Source organism: Chanos chanos, chromosome 2 (genome assembly GCF_902362185.1).
Source record: "Chanos chanos chromosome 2, fChaCha1.1, whole genome shotgun sequence".
Taxonomy (NCBI): domain Eukaryota; kingdom Metazoa; phylum Chordata; class Actinopteri; order Gonorynchiformes; family Chanidae; genus Chanos; species Chanos chanos.
In genome coordinates, this window is record NC_044496.1 from 42826986 (window position 1) to 42842985 (window position 16000).

Consider the following 16000-nt stretch of genomic DNA (forward strand, 5'->3'; position numbering starts at 1 on the left):
TTGTTTCCAGTCTGAACTGCAAAGGGGAACAAGGCTGGTTATTGATAGGGTGACAAGAAGAGCAGATACCAGACTTATAATTGGGAAGCAGGGTCCCTCTGTGAGCTGAAGAACTTGTTTTGAAACCCACCAAGCCTCTTACAAATTTCAGAATGCAGCTCTGCATCCCAAAGGTGAGCGGCCCTGTTATTTGCCATTTAACTGGGAGCAGCTCCATTTACGCGACACTTTTATACGGTAATTACAAGCCGCTCGCTCTTCATTCTGCTTGCGCTTTGTAAAGATCAAAGTTCAAGCGAGACGAGCTGTGTTAGTGTATTCCATTTAATTTAGTTTCTGTGTTCAGCTCAGCCCCAAACGTTGTAGCTCATATGGTTATCTGCTTTCAATTAATTTGAAAAGCTTGGTTGAGAAATATTTCACTGTATTTTACTATATGCCTTTCCCATCCATACAAAGATTGTGTGAGTAATGCATTCTACCGGCACTGCCGGTTTAGGGGCTAAATTAAAGCACCTCTCTAAAAATTCTTCCACAGAAAATTTCATAAAAGATTATGATGAATATGTTGTTACACAATACAGATGCTTGCACTGTCTCAGCTCATTATATACTGCTAATTATTCCGCCTGCATTGTGTTATTTTTGTATACCCAAACCACACATTTTTGACCAAGTGTGACATTAGAACACTAATCTCAACAAATCAATTCATTACAAACAATCTGGCTAGTTGATTCAAATATGATACCGCAATGCTGAAGAAATATGATGAGCAGAGAAAAACCCTAAAGAACTGTGAGACAGAGAAACCCTGTCACATTATTAATACATACCGGTGACACATACAGAGATGCATCATACAGTATAGTATCCATAAAGGCTTTGAGAAGATGTCTGAAAATCTTGTTTCTCGGCGTGAGTCAGAGTGTTTTGCTGAAGTCGACCAATACTTGACAAAATATCTGCCAGATGCTGAGGCATAACCCACCCACTGCTCTGGACATTAAGCTGTCAGTCATATTCCACACTTAAATTAGACACCGTAGGAAACAGCTACGGGAAATGACACCTCTAATCAGTCATTTATTATACCAGGTCACACATGAAATATTTCTATATTTTCAAGAGCTCATCACTTTCCATAAAGCATGAACTTGAGGACTCATACACTCATATACTGTACTGTGTAGAGATGGTAAGGCCAGCTTATCAGTTATCTGTTAGTGTAGACCAATAAACCAGCAATTGCCACAGCAAAGACCATAGCACATGGCAGAAAACAAACTAGAGTGTAAAGAGTCATGCACTTGAGAGTTTACATACATCACATTAACTGAATAAAAATTCAGGCATTACCTATTGACTTTTAACACAGCTCCTTCTTTCTGTGTAGTGTATGCATGTAATTCCCTTTTTTTGTTTCAATAGCTCTCAGCAGGAGCAAGAGGAAGATGGTGTTACCTGACTTCACTCTCTCTGATATGTCCTTCCAGCTCTTCCACAAATTTTTCTCCTTTCATCCAGTAGATGATAGGCCTGGATTCTCCACTGTAGCCAAAGAAAGCCCTGCAGTCCAGACTGAGGGGCATGCCTATAAAGAGAAGGCAAACACACTGGTCAACTCATAACAGTTTCCTCATGTCTACTTCTCAGCACATAAAGTCACTGCATTGCAAGGCTCAAACTTACCCTTGATCCCTTCTGACCCTCCTGTGTAATGCCAAAAAACTCCAAATGTCCTAAATTATACCCCTGAGTCTCTTTCTCATCACATACATCGCAGAGGGTCAACTCAATTGCCCTATGTGAGCAGCATAGGGGAAACAAGTTCATGTTTGCTCTATCAAAAACACCATCGGACACCCACAGGAACAAAATATCTGAAATTCTCGGCAGACAGGACAAAAAAACAGAAACAAAAAAGACAACAAAAGAAAAAAAAAAAAAAAAAAGCAAAATAAAATCCAAACCAAAACCCGGAGAGCTTTGCTGATGTTTCACAAGTTCTGTAATGTCACCTCTCACTTAGGATCAACACAAAAAATCAAAGGCCACGCCTCAAATGTTCTTAAAAGATTAAAAGGGCCAATGTTCACAAAGTATTTCATGAAACATTCACCAGCATTGTTGCTCTACATCTGCTGGTGGTGTTATATTTAAAACCTTTAGCCCTTTTCTTGGCAAAGCACATCCAGACCATTTCTGGAAGTTTTTATTCTTGTTTTAAGAAAACCTTTTTTTAGTCTTACATGAAGAAGTGTCCTGCAGGGAGATCTTTATAGATGGCTCCTAATGTTTTTACTGGAGGAATAGAGGGAAAGCCTGTGGCATTGTTTGGAATGAACAACTGAATGAGTAGGAGGCTGGTGAATGTATGCATGTTCAGAATGCTTGCTGTACAGAATGGTCTTTTTTGGTTTTAGAGTTGACCATAGCTGTCTTCAACAGTTTAAAATTCCCTCAGCGTTGAAGGCCTTTATTGCTGTGATTGGAACTACTGAATATGCCATAAGAATGAAAGCATTGTAAATCCTCCCTCTTGTGCCTCGGCCTCTTCTGTTCTTGCTTTAGAATAGTAATGAATTAAGAAATCCTGCAGATAATACAAAATAGAAACCTAAACATTGACTGAGAATTCAGCATTGGCCAAAACCACTGTGGATTAATTGAACAATCAATATTTCTAATTGGCCTGGATGATTGCATCTACAATCCAGATCAAGCACACTAATGTTTCTTTTTCTTATCAACACAGAGCAGTTTTAGAAACTGAGTTATTGCAAAATCATTTTAATAGAACAGTTCATAAGATAGTAGCAATTCTTTTTACCCACTGTGTCTGGCACAAGATCTGTCTTAAGCTGCTGAAGGAGATTTCTGGCTATTCTGTCACCTAAGTGGACCTGCTCTTGTGAGGGCACTGCCGAATTTGAGCGTAATGTACCTGCTGGACAATGGCGCCTCATTTATTCTGCAGTTCCCCTATCTCCAGATGCACTGATTAAATGCAAATCTTTTAAAAAGCCCCCTGGGGCCCATCCACAGCTTTAATAGCAGAGGTAGTGAAGAGGTCTCTCAAGTCTCCATTAGTGCCAGCACCTCCAGAGGGTTTGAAGAGATGGGAGACACATACACATACAGAGAGGAAAATTAATGAGACCATGGACATCTTTAAAAATGTTTCGGTTATTTTTTAGCAATGAAACTCCAATGGAAAAGCTGTCAGAATTGCACAGTTTGTGTATATTGTGCATACGCTTTCCAACATCCTCTAACTGTCTTAACTGGTTATCCAGAATCTGACCAATTTTAAAAATTTGAACAATTAAGATGATCAAATCTTGAACACCAGGCTCACTAAATATGTTACATAAGCATGAATAAATACCCATTAAAGTGAGGGAAGATTTCTTTCTTTTGTCTAAGTACAGTAAACTGATCTCTGCTACTTTAGGAAAAGAAATGGTAGACATAATCTGAACAGCAATCTTCTCTTCTTCATCATCTCAGCTTAGTCAAGCACACTCAAAACAAGCTCTAAACACTTTGCAACCACTTTAGTTCAATGTAATTCTGGAGAGGGCCCTGTTAATGTTGTCAGAATAAATTATGCAGCCTGGGCAAGGTGCCGGATTTCTGTTTGCAAATGGAGTATTTGTAAGACACTAAGGAGGGTTTGATGATTATAACAAGCAAACTGAGGGAGGAACGTGAACAAATCCTCCTTGGCCTCAATTAGTTACCGCTGTACAAAACAAATTGCAATTACAGCTACAGTAAGCTCTTTCATTCTCTGTTTAACTTCTCCTACTGACTAGAAGACTTGTATCAAATGTGTAACAATCTTATTAATAGATATATTTCTTTTTGGCACAGAAGTATGATACAAAGTCTCATAAAATGTTCTAAACAGCTAAACCAATACATTCAACAACAGGTAAAATATATTTAAAAGACAAATCAATATATTCTCTTGTATACAGTTCACCCATGTCATGGTAAAACTCTTCTTTCTTTCATTCTTCCTTAATTTCTTTCTTTGTATAAACTGACATTGTCTCTCCCCTTTGGTAGCGCCAGTGCAGCAGGGGAAAAAAAATCACCACAGTCTCTGTTTTTCCACTACAATTATTTTCTTTTTCCATGTAACAATCTGTCACGGAGCTGCAGTGTGAGGATTCAGTACTGTTAACAACATTCTTTCTGCAGATGTGGAGCATGGAGCAGACACCGGCTGATGCCTTTTTAACTTCATCAGTGCTGCTCGCTGGTGGCACTAATGCCCCTCTGATACGTCATTAATGTAATTTGCCCATGACAGCAGACTGGATAATCATTCCTGTTGATATGATAATGAGATATTGGCCGCATTTTTTAATCGACTTTAAATTCCTCGGTGAATGAAAATGGATGTACCCGACAGTGACACGGGCCTCAAACAGGAGAGGTTTGCATGAGTCATGCTGGTGCTGCACAATAACATGTCAGATAATGAATACCACAGAGTTGAGCGTGAGAGCTGGTTTTAGGGCAATCTTTCTCAGAACAGGAACAATGGCAATCCCAAATCAATGTCTGGCCCAAGAGTTTACACAACCTTAAACAATGTGAGGTCCAATCTTACTAAAGTATACTAAATGTATCTAATGCGTATCTAAGTATACATAAAATACAATGTATGTAAAAGATATTGACCATGAAACCATTAAATAAAAGTTAACGTTTTGCAATGAGGGAATGTTGATTTTTTAGTTCATTATTTGTTGTTCTGTAAAACATTATACTTTTGTCATGAAATGCTTACAACAGGCTGTTGCTTTAGCTTGTGCATTGTCTTTGCACCGTAAATCCTACAATAATTACCAAAGAATCATCTCCTTCACCCACCTTTCCCAAATGTAAGGGTTTTTTTGCTCATTTAGAACAGCATCCACTGCAAAGCTAATGGCTTTGATAGACAGGAAGAAGAGTCAACATTAAATATACTGTTCTGCCATTCAGTTCCATAACAGGGCAGACTAACAACAGAGGTCTGGAGAACGGCACAGACAGTTAAAGTCTGACCCAGTTTCAAACAGATACTAACAAAACCATATAATGCAGACAGAGGCCATTCCCTGAGCACCACTGCAGGGACGTTCTCATTGCCACGGATATGCTTATGATTCATGTGATAGTCCTTATTCATCTCCCTCTCTAAAATAAATAAGAAGAAGAGGAAGAAAAAAAAAGCTGAGTTGTTCCAAAGCATCTTTCATAATCAGATTACCTCTAAGAAGTCAAAGGGTGGTAATGCTATTATCCATATTGTTTCATCTTAACAAAAAAGAATTACTTAAGCACTATTTGTTTTGTCACAAGGGACAATGGTCCTTCCTAATTAAAAAATGAGGGCAAAGGTTGCTGCAAAAAGACACAAAGAGTGGTATGTGCTGTGGCTGCACAGGTAACAGCCACAGTGAACAATGATCAAAATGCCTAAACAACGCAAATCAATGAAATGTCTCTGTTTTCAGTGTTAAAACCTTTTCTCTCACTACTCCTTAACCTAATCCAAACTGAACCGAAAAGGGCTCAAGTGTATATGAGACCCACTGCAATATTTTTAGCCCCTCATGTCAACTTACTCAGGATGTTCATCTCACGTTCTTGTATTACGTCACAGGCTAAGCCATATGGCTGGAGGGCAACTTCAGAGAGTCAGTAGTAAGATTCAGAGAAAGGCCAATGCCAGTCAGACAGGTGACTGCAAACAGCTGAGCTCTGTGGCCCACTGGCAGTCAGTCTGACATACAACGCCCGGGACAGAGGACAGGGCGAGGAGGAAGTGGATGTAGCAGGACTACACCAGGACAGCTGACAATATGACGCGCTATGTCCTTACGGAGCGGACAAAGCGTAGCACCTTCAGCTGTCTACGCTGACTGGTAAACAAACCATCAAACAAATAGTGAAGACAAAGGCGGCTGGAAGCTATGGAACCTTGTCTGAACCCCTGTCTCCCTAGGTGAAGTCACAAATCAGCCAAGCATGTGTGATCAAACTGAACAATACAACAAGGAAAAAAGTCTAGAAAGGAAATGAGTTCATTCACATTTTACTCTCAATTTTTCTTTTAGCATAACACAATATTTAAACCATTTATCATCAGCCTGTTGAGGACTGTCCAGTGTCTAGTGAGAAATTTTGCCTTGAGGCCAGTGATAGCAGTGGGCAGATTTTTTTTTTATGGTCAAAAAGCTGTAAAATCTGTTCCTTTTGTGAGACAAAGGTAGTAAAACATGAACCACGTTCTATAGGTGACCTTGAATAATCAAATCCAGGATACTTGACACCGTCTGATTTATAAAATCTTTTGATTTGAACTGGAAAATAACCATCCTTCTTCAGGCTTCTCTGTCTGCAAGTAGGGCAAGATGAATATCCCCTCGGTGACCTCTCTGTCGTAAAATCAACGCTCTTTTATGGAACACTATTTACAAAGAGAATACATCTGCTGCCCTGAGGCAGTTAGCTAATACCAATAAATGTCTACATGAAAGTAGCCTGCAGCTTCCACACTGTTAGGGATGAAAAAACTAGAAGAGCCTACAGCAACATCCTGTTATCACACTGAAAGGCACCAACAATTCTGATAGATTTGGCAGGAAAATATTTGCATCCATCTTTCCATGCTAGGGTCAGACAGCTCAGTAGTTTTTGAAACCCTATTCATAACTCTCCTGACAACAAGAGGAAACCAAAGACAGGCAGTCAGTGCTCTGAAACATAATTATTCTGACACTAAAATGACTGAAACTCAGATCTAAATATGATCAACTGAGTAATCAAAAGGAATAAGCTCCTGGGCATTTGTCATTGTTTGTTCAAGTAATTGGTTGATAAATTCTTAACTTTTTAATTGTTTTTCCTTGGAATGGGTGGTCTAGTCAAGAGGCTGGACAGATACAAGTTTGATGTTGTGCTGTACCACAGAAGGACATCTGGGCATTTGCAAAAAGAAACAAAAACAAAAACAAAAAACAAAAAATAAACAAACAAACAAACAAAAAACACCATTCCCAGGGAAATATTTAGATTTGAAGGTTTTCCTGATTTCCATATTAGATGAGCTCACTTCCATATCGCTAATGTTATATGCTCACTTGTTAGAGGAAAAGCATTTAGATCTAAGATGGTTCACATTGTTAGAGGTGTTTTGCTGAAGAGAAGTATTGTACAGTTTTACTGGCTGTTGAGTCCTAGGTAGTCTAATTTTTTGGGGGGTGTGTTGTAAGACCAGACAGTAAAATCTGTTTCTTGAACTTTCATGAAGTTTATGAGTAAAACTGCTGACGTCAGGATATGGTTTTCGAGGAAACTAACATTGCTCTTGCGTTACTGACCTGTGCATGTGAAAAAAATGTATCTTGGGTAAGGAATAATCTCTAGAGAGATGAACATTTTTCCATCTGCTATCCTAGATATGTGGGAAGGTGGACCTTCAGGAGCCATCTTATGAAGCAACCCCTTGTCTTCTTTACAACAACAGCAACATACAATGTCCATCTCAGTTCCTGCCACAGATCAAAGATATCTTGTGTGACCAGTGTCCTCTTATACAGTCAATTGATTTTGCCCAAACAGTAATCATTTAAGGTGTAAATCATGCTATTCTATGAATTTCCTTTGGAGAGAGGCAAAGGCTGCCATCAGTAAAAGAAAGGCAAGGAGTTTTATACTCAGGGCTTGGCTGGTGCTACAACTGTGGTATGGCCTAAATTTGGATTGTGAGTGCTTCATGAGATAAAAGGAAATTCTGAGTGCTTTACCACTGGGCAAGGGGAATGCAAGGCATGGGTCTGCAAAGTTGGCGAAGTCTTTAAAAATGTTTCCATCAACCCCCAAGCAATTCTTGAACTAAGTTAATAGCATATCATTTCATCAAAGGATCGATAAAAGCCAGTTTTGTTTGAGTTTGAATCATGCATCAGAAGCATAAGATCTCGTATCATTCTGTTGGCAAGAGTCCATTCCACTTTTATCCACTTTGGATGTGTGGATAAAAGTGGAACGAGCCCTACATAAAATGAGGTCATGAGAGTTAGATGAGGTCTAGGTCATAAAGTGAAACATAGCAGATCACCACAACTGAGTTCATTCCAAATCAAAAAATACAAAAATTCGAAATAATACCAATGCACTGTTCACAGAAACTCAAAAACAATCTATTACCCTCCAAATGGAGATGTGTTGTTAAACTCAAAAACAATCTATTACTCTCCAAATGGAGCTGTGTTTTGAAGGGAGGTACTGCAAGTTCAACCTCACAGAACTATTTCTTACCCCTTTTTTGTTTGCACTGCCCCTCACAAGATTGGACGAGATTGCATTCGACCAATTGATATTACAATCAAAATTTAAATTGTTTGCAGGGAAATATTTAAACTACATCATGTAGTTAGATGAGATAATATCAAAGTCTTGGAGTCTCTGACCAACTGACACATGTTACAGAAAGAGAGTAAAGCATACAACAAACAATGATATCTGCAAAACAAATATGAACATTAATTATTAATTACTTACAAAATGAATTATTAACGAAATCCTTGAATCATGACTCAAATTTAGCCATAGATTTCATGTTTAGAAATAAAGCCAAGCATATTAAACGACATGACGTGCGTTTAACTACCTCCTAAACAGGTACTGGTAGATGGATGATGCGAATGATAATGGAAAAATCAATACGCTGTTCAGTAAACTTTACAACACAAAAGCTCAGAGGGAGACGGACCCTGTTATGATGACTCTGTGATGTCACTCTGTAGATTAAGTGGCTGGTGAGTTACAGCAAAAACAATGAAAAGACACTCTAATTATGTGTGCATGATTCCTGAATTCTGGATCCTACTACAAGGCTTATGCATTTTGTTACAGTATGAATTTTACAAATATGTCTACATACAGGTATAATACATCAAATATATAATAAAATATCTGCTAAACACAACAAAAATAAAAATCCATAAAATAAAAGTTAGCAGGTACGGATGCACATATAAAATTTATTCCTCTCCAAAGTGTTTCCCCTATTTATTTCCCTGTCTTAGGCCGTTATATGGACCTGTGAGACTTCAAAATGCTATTTTTGAGCTGAAAAGACTGTTTGCAGCAGTAGCCTTAAAATGACTTATGCAATGAGCGAGTGAGAGGGCTAGGTGATAAACAGCCCTGCAGGCAGTTTAGGAAGCAAACATCTGAGCTGCACAGGCACCATCTGCATGCATGGCAGCCGCTGCAGCACTGCAGCACCCCAGACATCTTCATCAGCTGCAGCACTCCAGCGCAACACTGTGACTAGGTCAGCACATGTCACAGGCTCATTTCAAAGTGGAGAAGTGTTGCACTATGGCTAAAATGAATGAGTCAGTGGCCACAACAAGAAACTGGAACACAGAAAATATCAGGCAATGCATAATTTTGAGTAGAATTCCTTTTGAGACAAAAGGCAGGGCCTCATGAAAAGTGTTTGTTAGTTGCAATATTTCGGAATTCAAATTTGGGGTGGTGGTGCATTCCAAATTAATTCAAGGGTCAAATCACAAGACAAATGTAATAATATGAATTTCTCAGACAGGACTGATTCTAGAGTAAATGTGAATGTGTTGCGTCAGGTTTGTGATATATGAGACTACTATGTTTGACAGAAAAGCAAGACAAGTGTGCTGTTTAAACAGAATTTAGTTAAGTGGTTATGGTGAGAATACTAGACAATGAACAACATTTTTGTAAACAATATTTTTGTCTGGACTTCACATAAATTATTCATCAAATTGTAACCATATTGTAGAATGAAACAGGAAATATGACTTTTTGAAAATGGATAGGCTCAATATCCTGTAAAACAGGAAATTATTGTGACAAAGCAGTCTTTTATTTCAGCTGAACTAGGTAGGAAATGACAGTTTGAAAGCTTCCTTCACAATATACAAATGTACAGTAAAATAGTGGCAGAAAACAATTTTGGGTTTCAACAAGTTCTCACAGCCACCCAACAGATAAGAACAATACCAGTAAGCTAAAAATGATGGGGATCGTGGCTAGAATCTGAGTAACAAATCTCATTGAATATTTCTTCATGGGTTAATTGTCTTTTTATTTATGTTTTTCTCGGGTTGCACCTGTGACTGAACCTATAATGATTAACACAGTAAAAATCTTTATGGATTTGATAAGATGGATTTGTTAAACTCGTCTTACATAAATAACCAAAACAGAGATCAAAATTAAAGTCTGCAATTAATGCAAAACCGTTTTTTTTTTTTTTTTTCAATTTTCATCATAGTGTTCCAACCTGAATTTTCAATATATTATACTTCCTGTGGTTCTTATTTGTGCTCACCATCATCTTACCTCTAATTTTTGCACCTAATACTTATCAGTACTGTGCTAACAACTGTCCTCCTAATAATTATGCAATTAATACAGCATTTACACAAAAATAAGTTCTCAAGAGATGGAGCTTTTTTGCTACGGTTAAATCTTGCTTGTGAATCTATGGTAAGAGCAAGAACAGCAGAGATCACTCAGAGATAAACCCCTTTGATTACAGGCACGGAAAACACAGAAGGGTTAAGCTACACACAGAGGATGCAACAGTGATTACAAGTCACTCTCTGACCTAAAACCATTCCCACAGACTCCTCTCTATGGAAATCTGTAGCCTCTACAAAGGTCTTCCAGGGAAAAAGAGGGAACATCTCTCTGTATAAATTAACCTTCTATCTTCACTCCATAAGAGTTTTTTTTTTTTTTTATGAAGTAAAATCCTCAGTGGCAATTTGGAATTAAGTCTTGAGCAATATTCACTGGACAAGAAAAGGTCAGAGGTTAGGATACTCTCTGTGCTGGGTCAAGGACTTCAAAATTAGGTCAAAGACTCTGAATACGTAATCTGTACAAAATCAAATCACGGGGATCCAAAGGTTTTTCCCAGGATTGAAAGTTAACAAAAATCCAATTTCATTCCAGATCCTTGGTTCAGTGGGGATTGATGTGGCTCTAAGTGATTAACTTGGGCATAGGCTCAGCTGTGCTGTTCTTTTCAAGGTTTGCACTGATAACATGTACCAAATGAGAAAAAGCAACAATTTGTCTCAAAATCAAAGCACAGTTAAAATACAGATTTTGGTTAACGGTTTGCAGGAATGGATGGATTCTTAAATGTGATTCACACACAAAAAAGAGCTCAGCCTTGAGTCATCAAGATTCTTTTTTTCCAGTAGAAGCAACCAAACATTTGAGTCCCAGAGTAAAAGCAATTTCCATTAGCTTTCTTGGCCAAGTTCACAAAATATGAAATGTATAATGAACGCTTCATTATGCCTTCGAAGACAAATTACGAAGTAACTACCCCAAAAATCATCTATCAAGAGATATCTTGTGGTTTCTCTGTTAGCTCTGAAAGGACCCTGGTGAAAGGCACTATTAAATTACCTTTCAGGTGAAAACCTGCTCTCTGTTTTGATCCTTTCTGGGAGCCATAAACAACACATTACATGATTAAGTGTTCCACCTCTCTTTGCACCTGTTCACATTATTTGTAAACCAATAACCAAAACTGATAGCATCAGCACACTGTAAATATCTTGACCAATACCATATCATGCTACTACTTGCACATAAAAATAATTTTCTACATGCTAAATCTTGTAGTAAACTAGCCCCTGGGTCCTGTCCACATTACTACTTCAAAAGGTCAGTGCACACGAACATTTTCAAACATCAGTGCCGGTGCAAAAACCTGACACCACACCCACACAGTCCACCACTGTGGCCAATTCACTGTTGAAATCAGGTCCACAACAAGTATGAATAATTCAGACCCCAACTGTTTTTAGTTTTTAATGATATTAACCAGGTGGACAGACTGGACTGAGTATCATTATGTCGTAAGATTTCATTGCAAAAAGACTTTTTGAAATGACTTTAAAGCTCCATTTTATTTTGGATTCCTGAGCACATTCTTCCAGTCAACCACATGTACATGTTACATTGCCTGAAACTTCACCATTGCATCTGACTTATCTGACTTACCGCCTCTGTTGCTCACTATCAAGAATCTGATACAGTGTCCATGGTAATAGCAAAAAGGTACCCTGTCATTTCAATGAGAGGGTTTATTCAAGGGTCCAATTGGTACAAAGGGCCTCTTCTCCCTCTCTCAAACAGCGCCAAACTGTACATTTGCATTTTAAAAGAACACCTGTGATAAGCATGAAATGTGTTGTGAAACAACCAGCGGTAACGGCTTGACATTTGCGTCGTGCTTGTTGCCTTTTCAAAGGGGGAGCTGTTAGAGTATTTAAGTGGGTGGTGTTGTTGGGGTCACTTGTGCTATGATGTAACACTGCTCACAGTCACCAGCAGCAACTTGAAGAGTACACTACTGGAGACAATGCAGCTCAATCTAGGCACATAAAGAGCTAACCTCTGAACATGTCAGCTAGTCAACTACCCACCGTAGAATTCCTGCCCTCTGAGTGCCAGTCTTGCTCCTACTGCCACATTTATTTAAGACTCACTGTATGGAAGAGAGACCAAGAGGGGTACATCCCTCTCCCTAATGGGCATAGGAGATAATTTAATTCCATTACTGTTTGCTCAGGTCTTTTCACTGCTGCAGACAGAAAGTTTGAGCAATTTTAGAGGAGATTTGCCTTTGGAATACTGATTCACAGCCATGATATCGTGTCTGGATGGAGAGAACATGACTCTAGCATGGAAAAACGAAGGTAAATGGGCCTGTACTGGTGGAAACACATGATCAATAGTCAAAGTAATGAAACAATGAATAAGGCCTATGTTTTATGTGTTAAAATGTTATATGAACATGTGTGATGTTCTTTTTTTATTCCACCCATTACATTTCACAAGATTCTTTAATAGAATAATGCATGAAAAGCAATTTTTATGTAACCTGATTGGCAAACAGACTTGTTTCGTGTGTTCAGTGTAAGTCACAGTTAATAGCCTTGGTTAGCAAGGCATGTTAATCCAGCACAGGAAGCAGGCCAATTTTGTGGTTCTAGTGCATTTCATGATCACCAACTCAAACTGAAGTCAGCTCTTAAAGATTATTTACTCAAACTGCAGTCATTTATTTCTTTGAAAAACTTAAACGCTCACTGCTTTCCATTTCAAAATATGATGAAGGCTAGTAAGTTGTATGCTAAAGCATATAATAATCAGTATCTGCACAAAACATCAGTCTGATTGCATACTGATATTTCAACCATTGTGTCTAATAGATGATGTGTTTGAGCATGAGGCAGTACAACAATACTAACTGACACACGCTTGAAATTTAAAATGCAAGTGCTGCAGAATAATCCCTGCAAACATACAGTAAATTCTTCAAAAGTTCATGTACAAAGAATTAATTCTAATCCTCTGTGATGCAGATTCTGAAACATGGTATAATAAGCCAATGAGGGACCACCTCTGTAGACATTTCTGGAGTCTACAAGAGCATACAACAGTGGTAAGTCAATGGATAATAACTGTGTAAAGCTGGTCTTGGAAACTCATCAGAAACAACACAAAAGAACTGCTTCTGCTATGCTCTGATGTGGTGTAAGTACACAGCATTCCTGGAAATCCCAGGTGTTTCAGTGTAATACACTTACCACCAGATCCCTAAAATGGGACATTTAGTGTTTCACTTATTCAGCACTATGCTGTTTTTGCTACCTGCTTAGGTGCATCTTTCAATTGCTGACTTTACAATAGGAGGGGGAAGTCTTTCACAAAGCAAGCCGCTGTTGGACAAAATGTGGTGGACACCGTATTTCTTATGGAAAAAGCCAAATCAGTCATTTAATTGGTGCAGACTTAAAATTCTGTGCTTAATTTCTAATTTCTAATGTTTATCTGTGTTTGTAAAAGACAAGTCTATTAACGAGTAAAGCCTCGGTGATTTGAATTTAAGTTGTATTACATGTATGAAAGTTTTCAGTGTGATGCTTACAGCTTTATTCAATTGCTTAAATTCATTTCTTGCCACAAATTTCACATTTTCAATGAGCATGTTTGCCAAAACGCCATATTTCTTTTACAAAATTCACCATCATTAACAAATGTAATATCATGAAAATCTCCCCATTGCAACACACTCAACCACTGCCAAAAGTGAAAGCATTTGTGACATAACCAAATGATTCCTTCAAAACAGCATCTCATTTCATCTGATCATTAGTTTGTCATTTAATAAATGCTGGCTGTATAAATATTTAATAGAGGTTTCAGTACCCAACTGCAAAACATGATGACTTAACAATTACTGACCACAATCATCAATAAATCTGCACCACGCTTATTTTTTGAACTTACGAACCTAAGAAAATGGTAGAGAAAGCAAAAATTATGGAAAAAGTTGCAAGTAAATATTTGAGAGAATTGTCTGAAGCTGTCAAGAACCAAGACTGTTATCGGACGCAAGTGCGCAACACAGGAATTTATTCCGAGAAACAGGCAGAAGGGAACAAGGAACTGAAGAGGTTCAACAAAGTCTTTCTCTTAAACAATACAAACAGGCTCTAACGTGATCTCAGGCAAAGGTCTGCGGCATGTAACCAAAAGTAGACTTCGCAGGGAAAGTGCAGAACTAAGGAGTATAAATAGGAAGGAGAATTAATTAAATTAACAAGTGAACAGGTGCAAGTGATGAGTGATCAGACCGGTGATCAGTAGACCGGCGACGCTGAATGCTGAGTGGCTGAGGCCGACAAGGGAGGAGGCGAGGTCGTTACAGAAGCAAAGCAGAGATTGTTTTATACAGGTTGTGAATTTACTCTCCCTTCCCAAGCCCTGTATGTCTTAAGATCTAAGACTATCATGTAATGTCTGGCATCAAGAAGCTGTTTGAGCATTTCCACACCAATTCAGGAAGGCTGTGTGAACTGGTACAAAGTCCAAGAGAAAGAAAAGATCAGCTATCCATTCATAGTTCCATATCATCAACCCTGCTACAATTTCCCCAAATGGACTCATTGTAAAGTTCAATTCCATAGTGTATTATCAACCCTGCTAAAATTTCCCCCATACTACTCATTGTGAGGCATCACACCAGTGCTAGAGGGGGCATACATTTAACAAAATGTTGGTAGTTTTTTATGTCTATAACGGAGCTTGCTACGACTTAGCAGTGCAGGGGAGATAGACCAGGGAAATGTCTAAGCATGATGACTCATTATGCTGCTCATTAGCTTCTCTTAAACTTCAGAGAATGGACCTCTGTAACTAGTGGCCTACACTGGGCTCAATTGTTGGTCTTCCAGTTTCTGGAAAAAGACTAATGATGAAGTTTGACACGTAGGTCTGACTGTGGCATGGTGTAGATTTCCTGTTACTTTGTTGATTCTGGTTAATGTCTTAAAAACATGTGCAAGGTTTGTGTGACCTTGTGACACTTTCTTGGAAACTCTCCACTGCCTTTCTACAGCAAACAAAAAGTTTGTGCTCCTTCTCCTGGTTCTAAAAAAAAAACCCTGCATAGTTTATTTCTTGTAATGCCACAATATTTAGATGGATACAGAAGCTTAACAAAGACACACACAATACTGCTGTCAAAATCTATTGTCATGGCATGGTATAAAAACTGTTATTCATTCCATCAACGCTTGTGTAGTCATTCTCCTGAAATGTATACATGTATTTGTTCTCTCCACAGAGCATTTACAATGAGCAATCACACTGCAGTTTAGGTTGTTTCTTATATATAATATAATACAAAGCAAAATTAGCTATTACACTGAACTTTTAACACAAAATATTGGAAGCTTTTTTTTTTTTTTTGTATTGAGCAACTATTTCTCTAAATTAGCATTTTGAACAGTAAGTTGTTGCTACTGTTTATGGTCCCATTCATGTTGCTCCTAAAATAATCCTAACTCCATAAATTCACATTAACGCTAATAATTTATACCAACAGGTATGTGGTGAGTAAAAGCTG

At 38.2% G+C, this 16000-nt stretch overlaps 1 protein-coding gene across 1 annotated transcript in view; it reads right to left on the reverse strand.

Moving 5' to 3' along the window:
- il1rapl2 (interleukin 1 receptor accessory protein-like 2) overlaps window positions 1–16000 on the reverse strand; it is a 166619-nt gene that overhangs the window by 13589 nt on the left and 137030 nt on the right. Inside the window, exon 6 of the mRNA XM_030766535.1 lies at window positions 1465–1594. Within this exon, the coding sequence (XP_030622395.1) occupies window positions 1465–1594 (130 nt within the window). The remainder of the gene's footprint in view (window positions 1–1464; window positions 1595–16000) is intronic.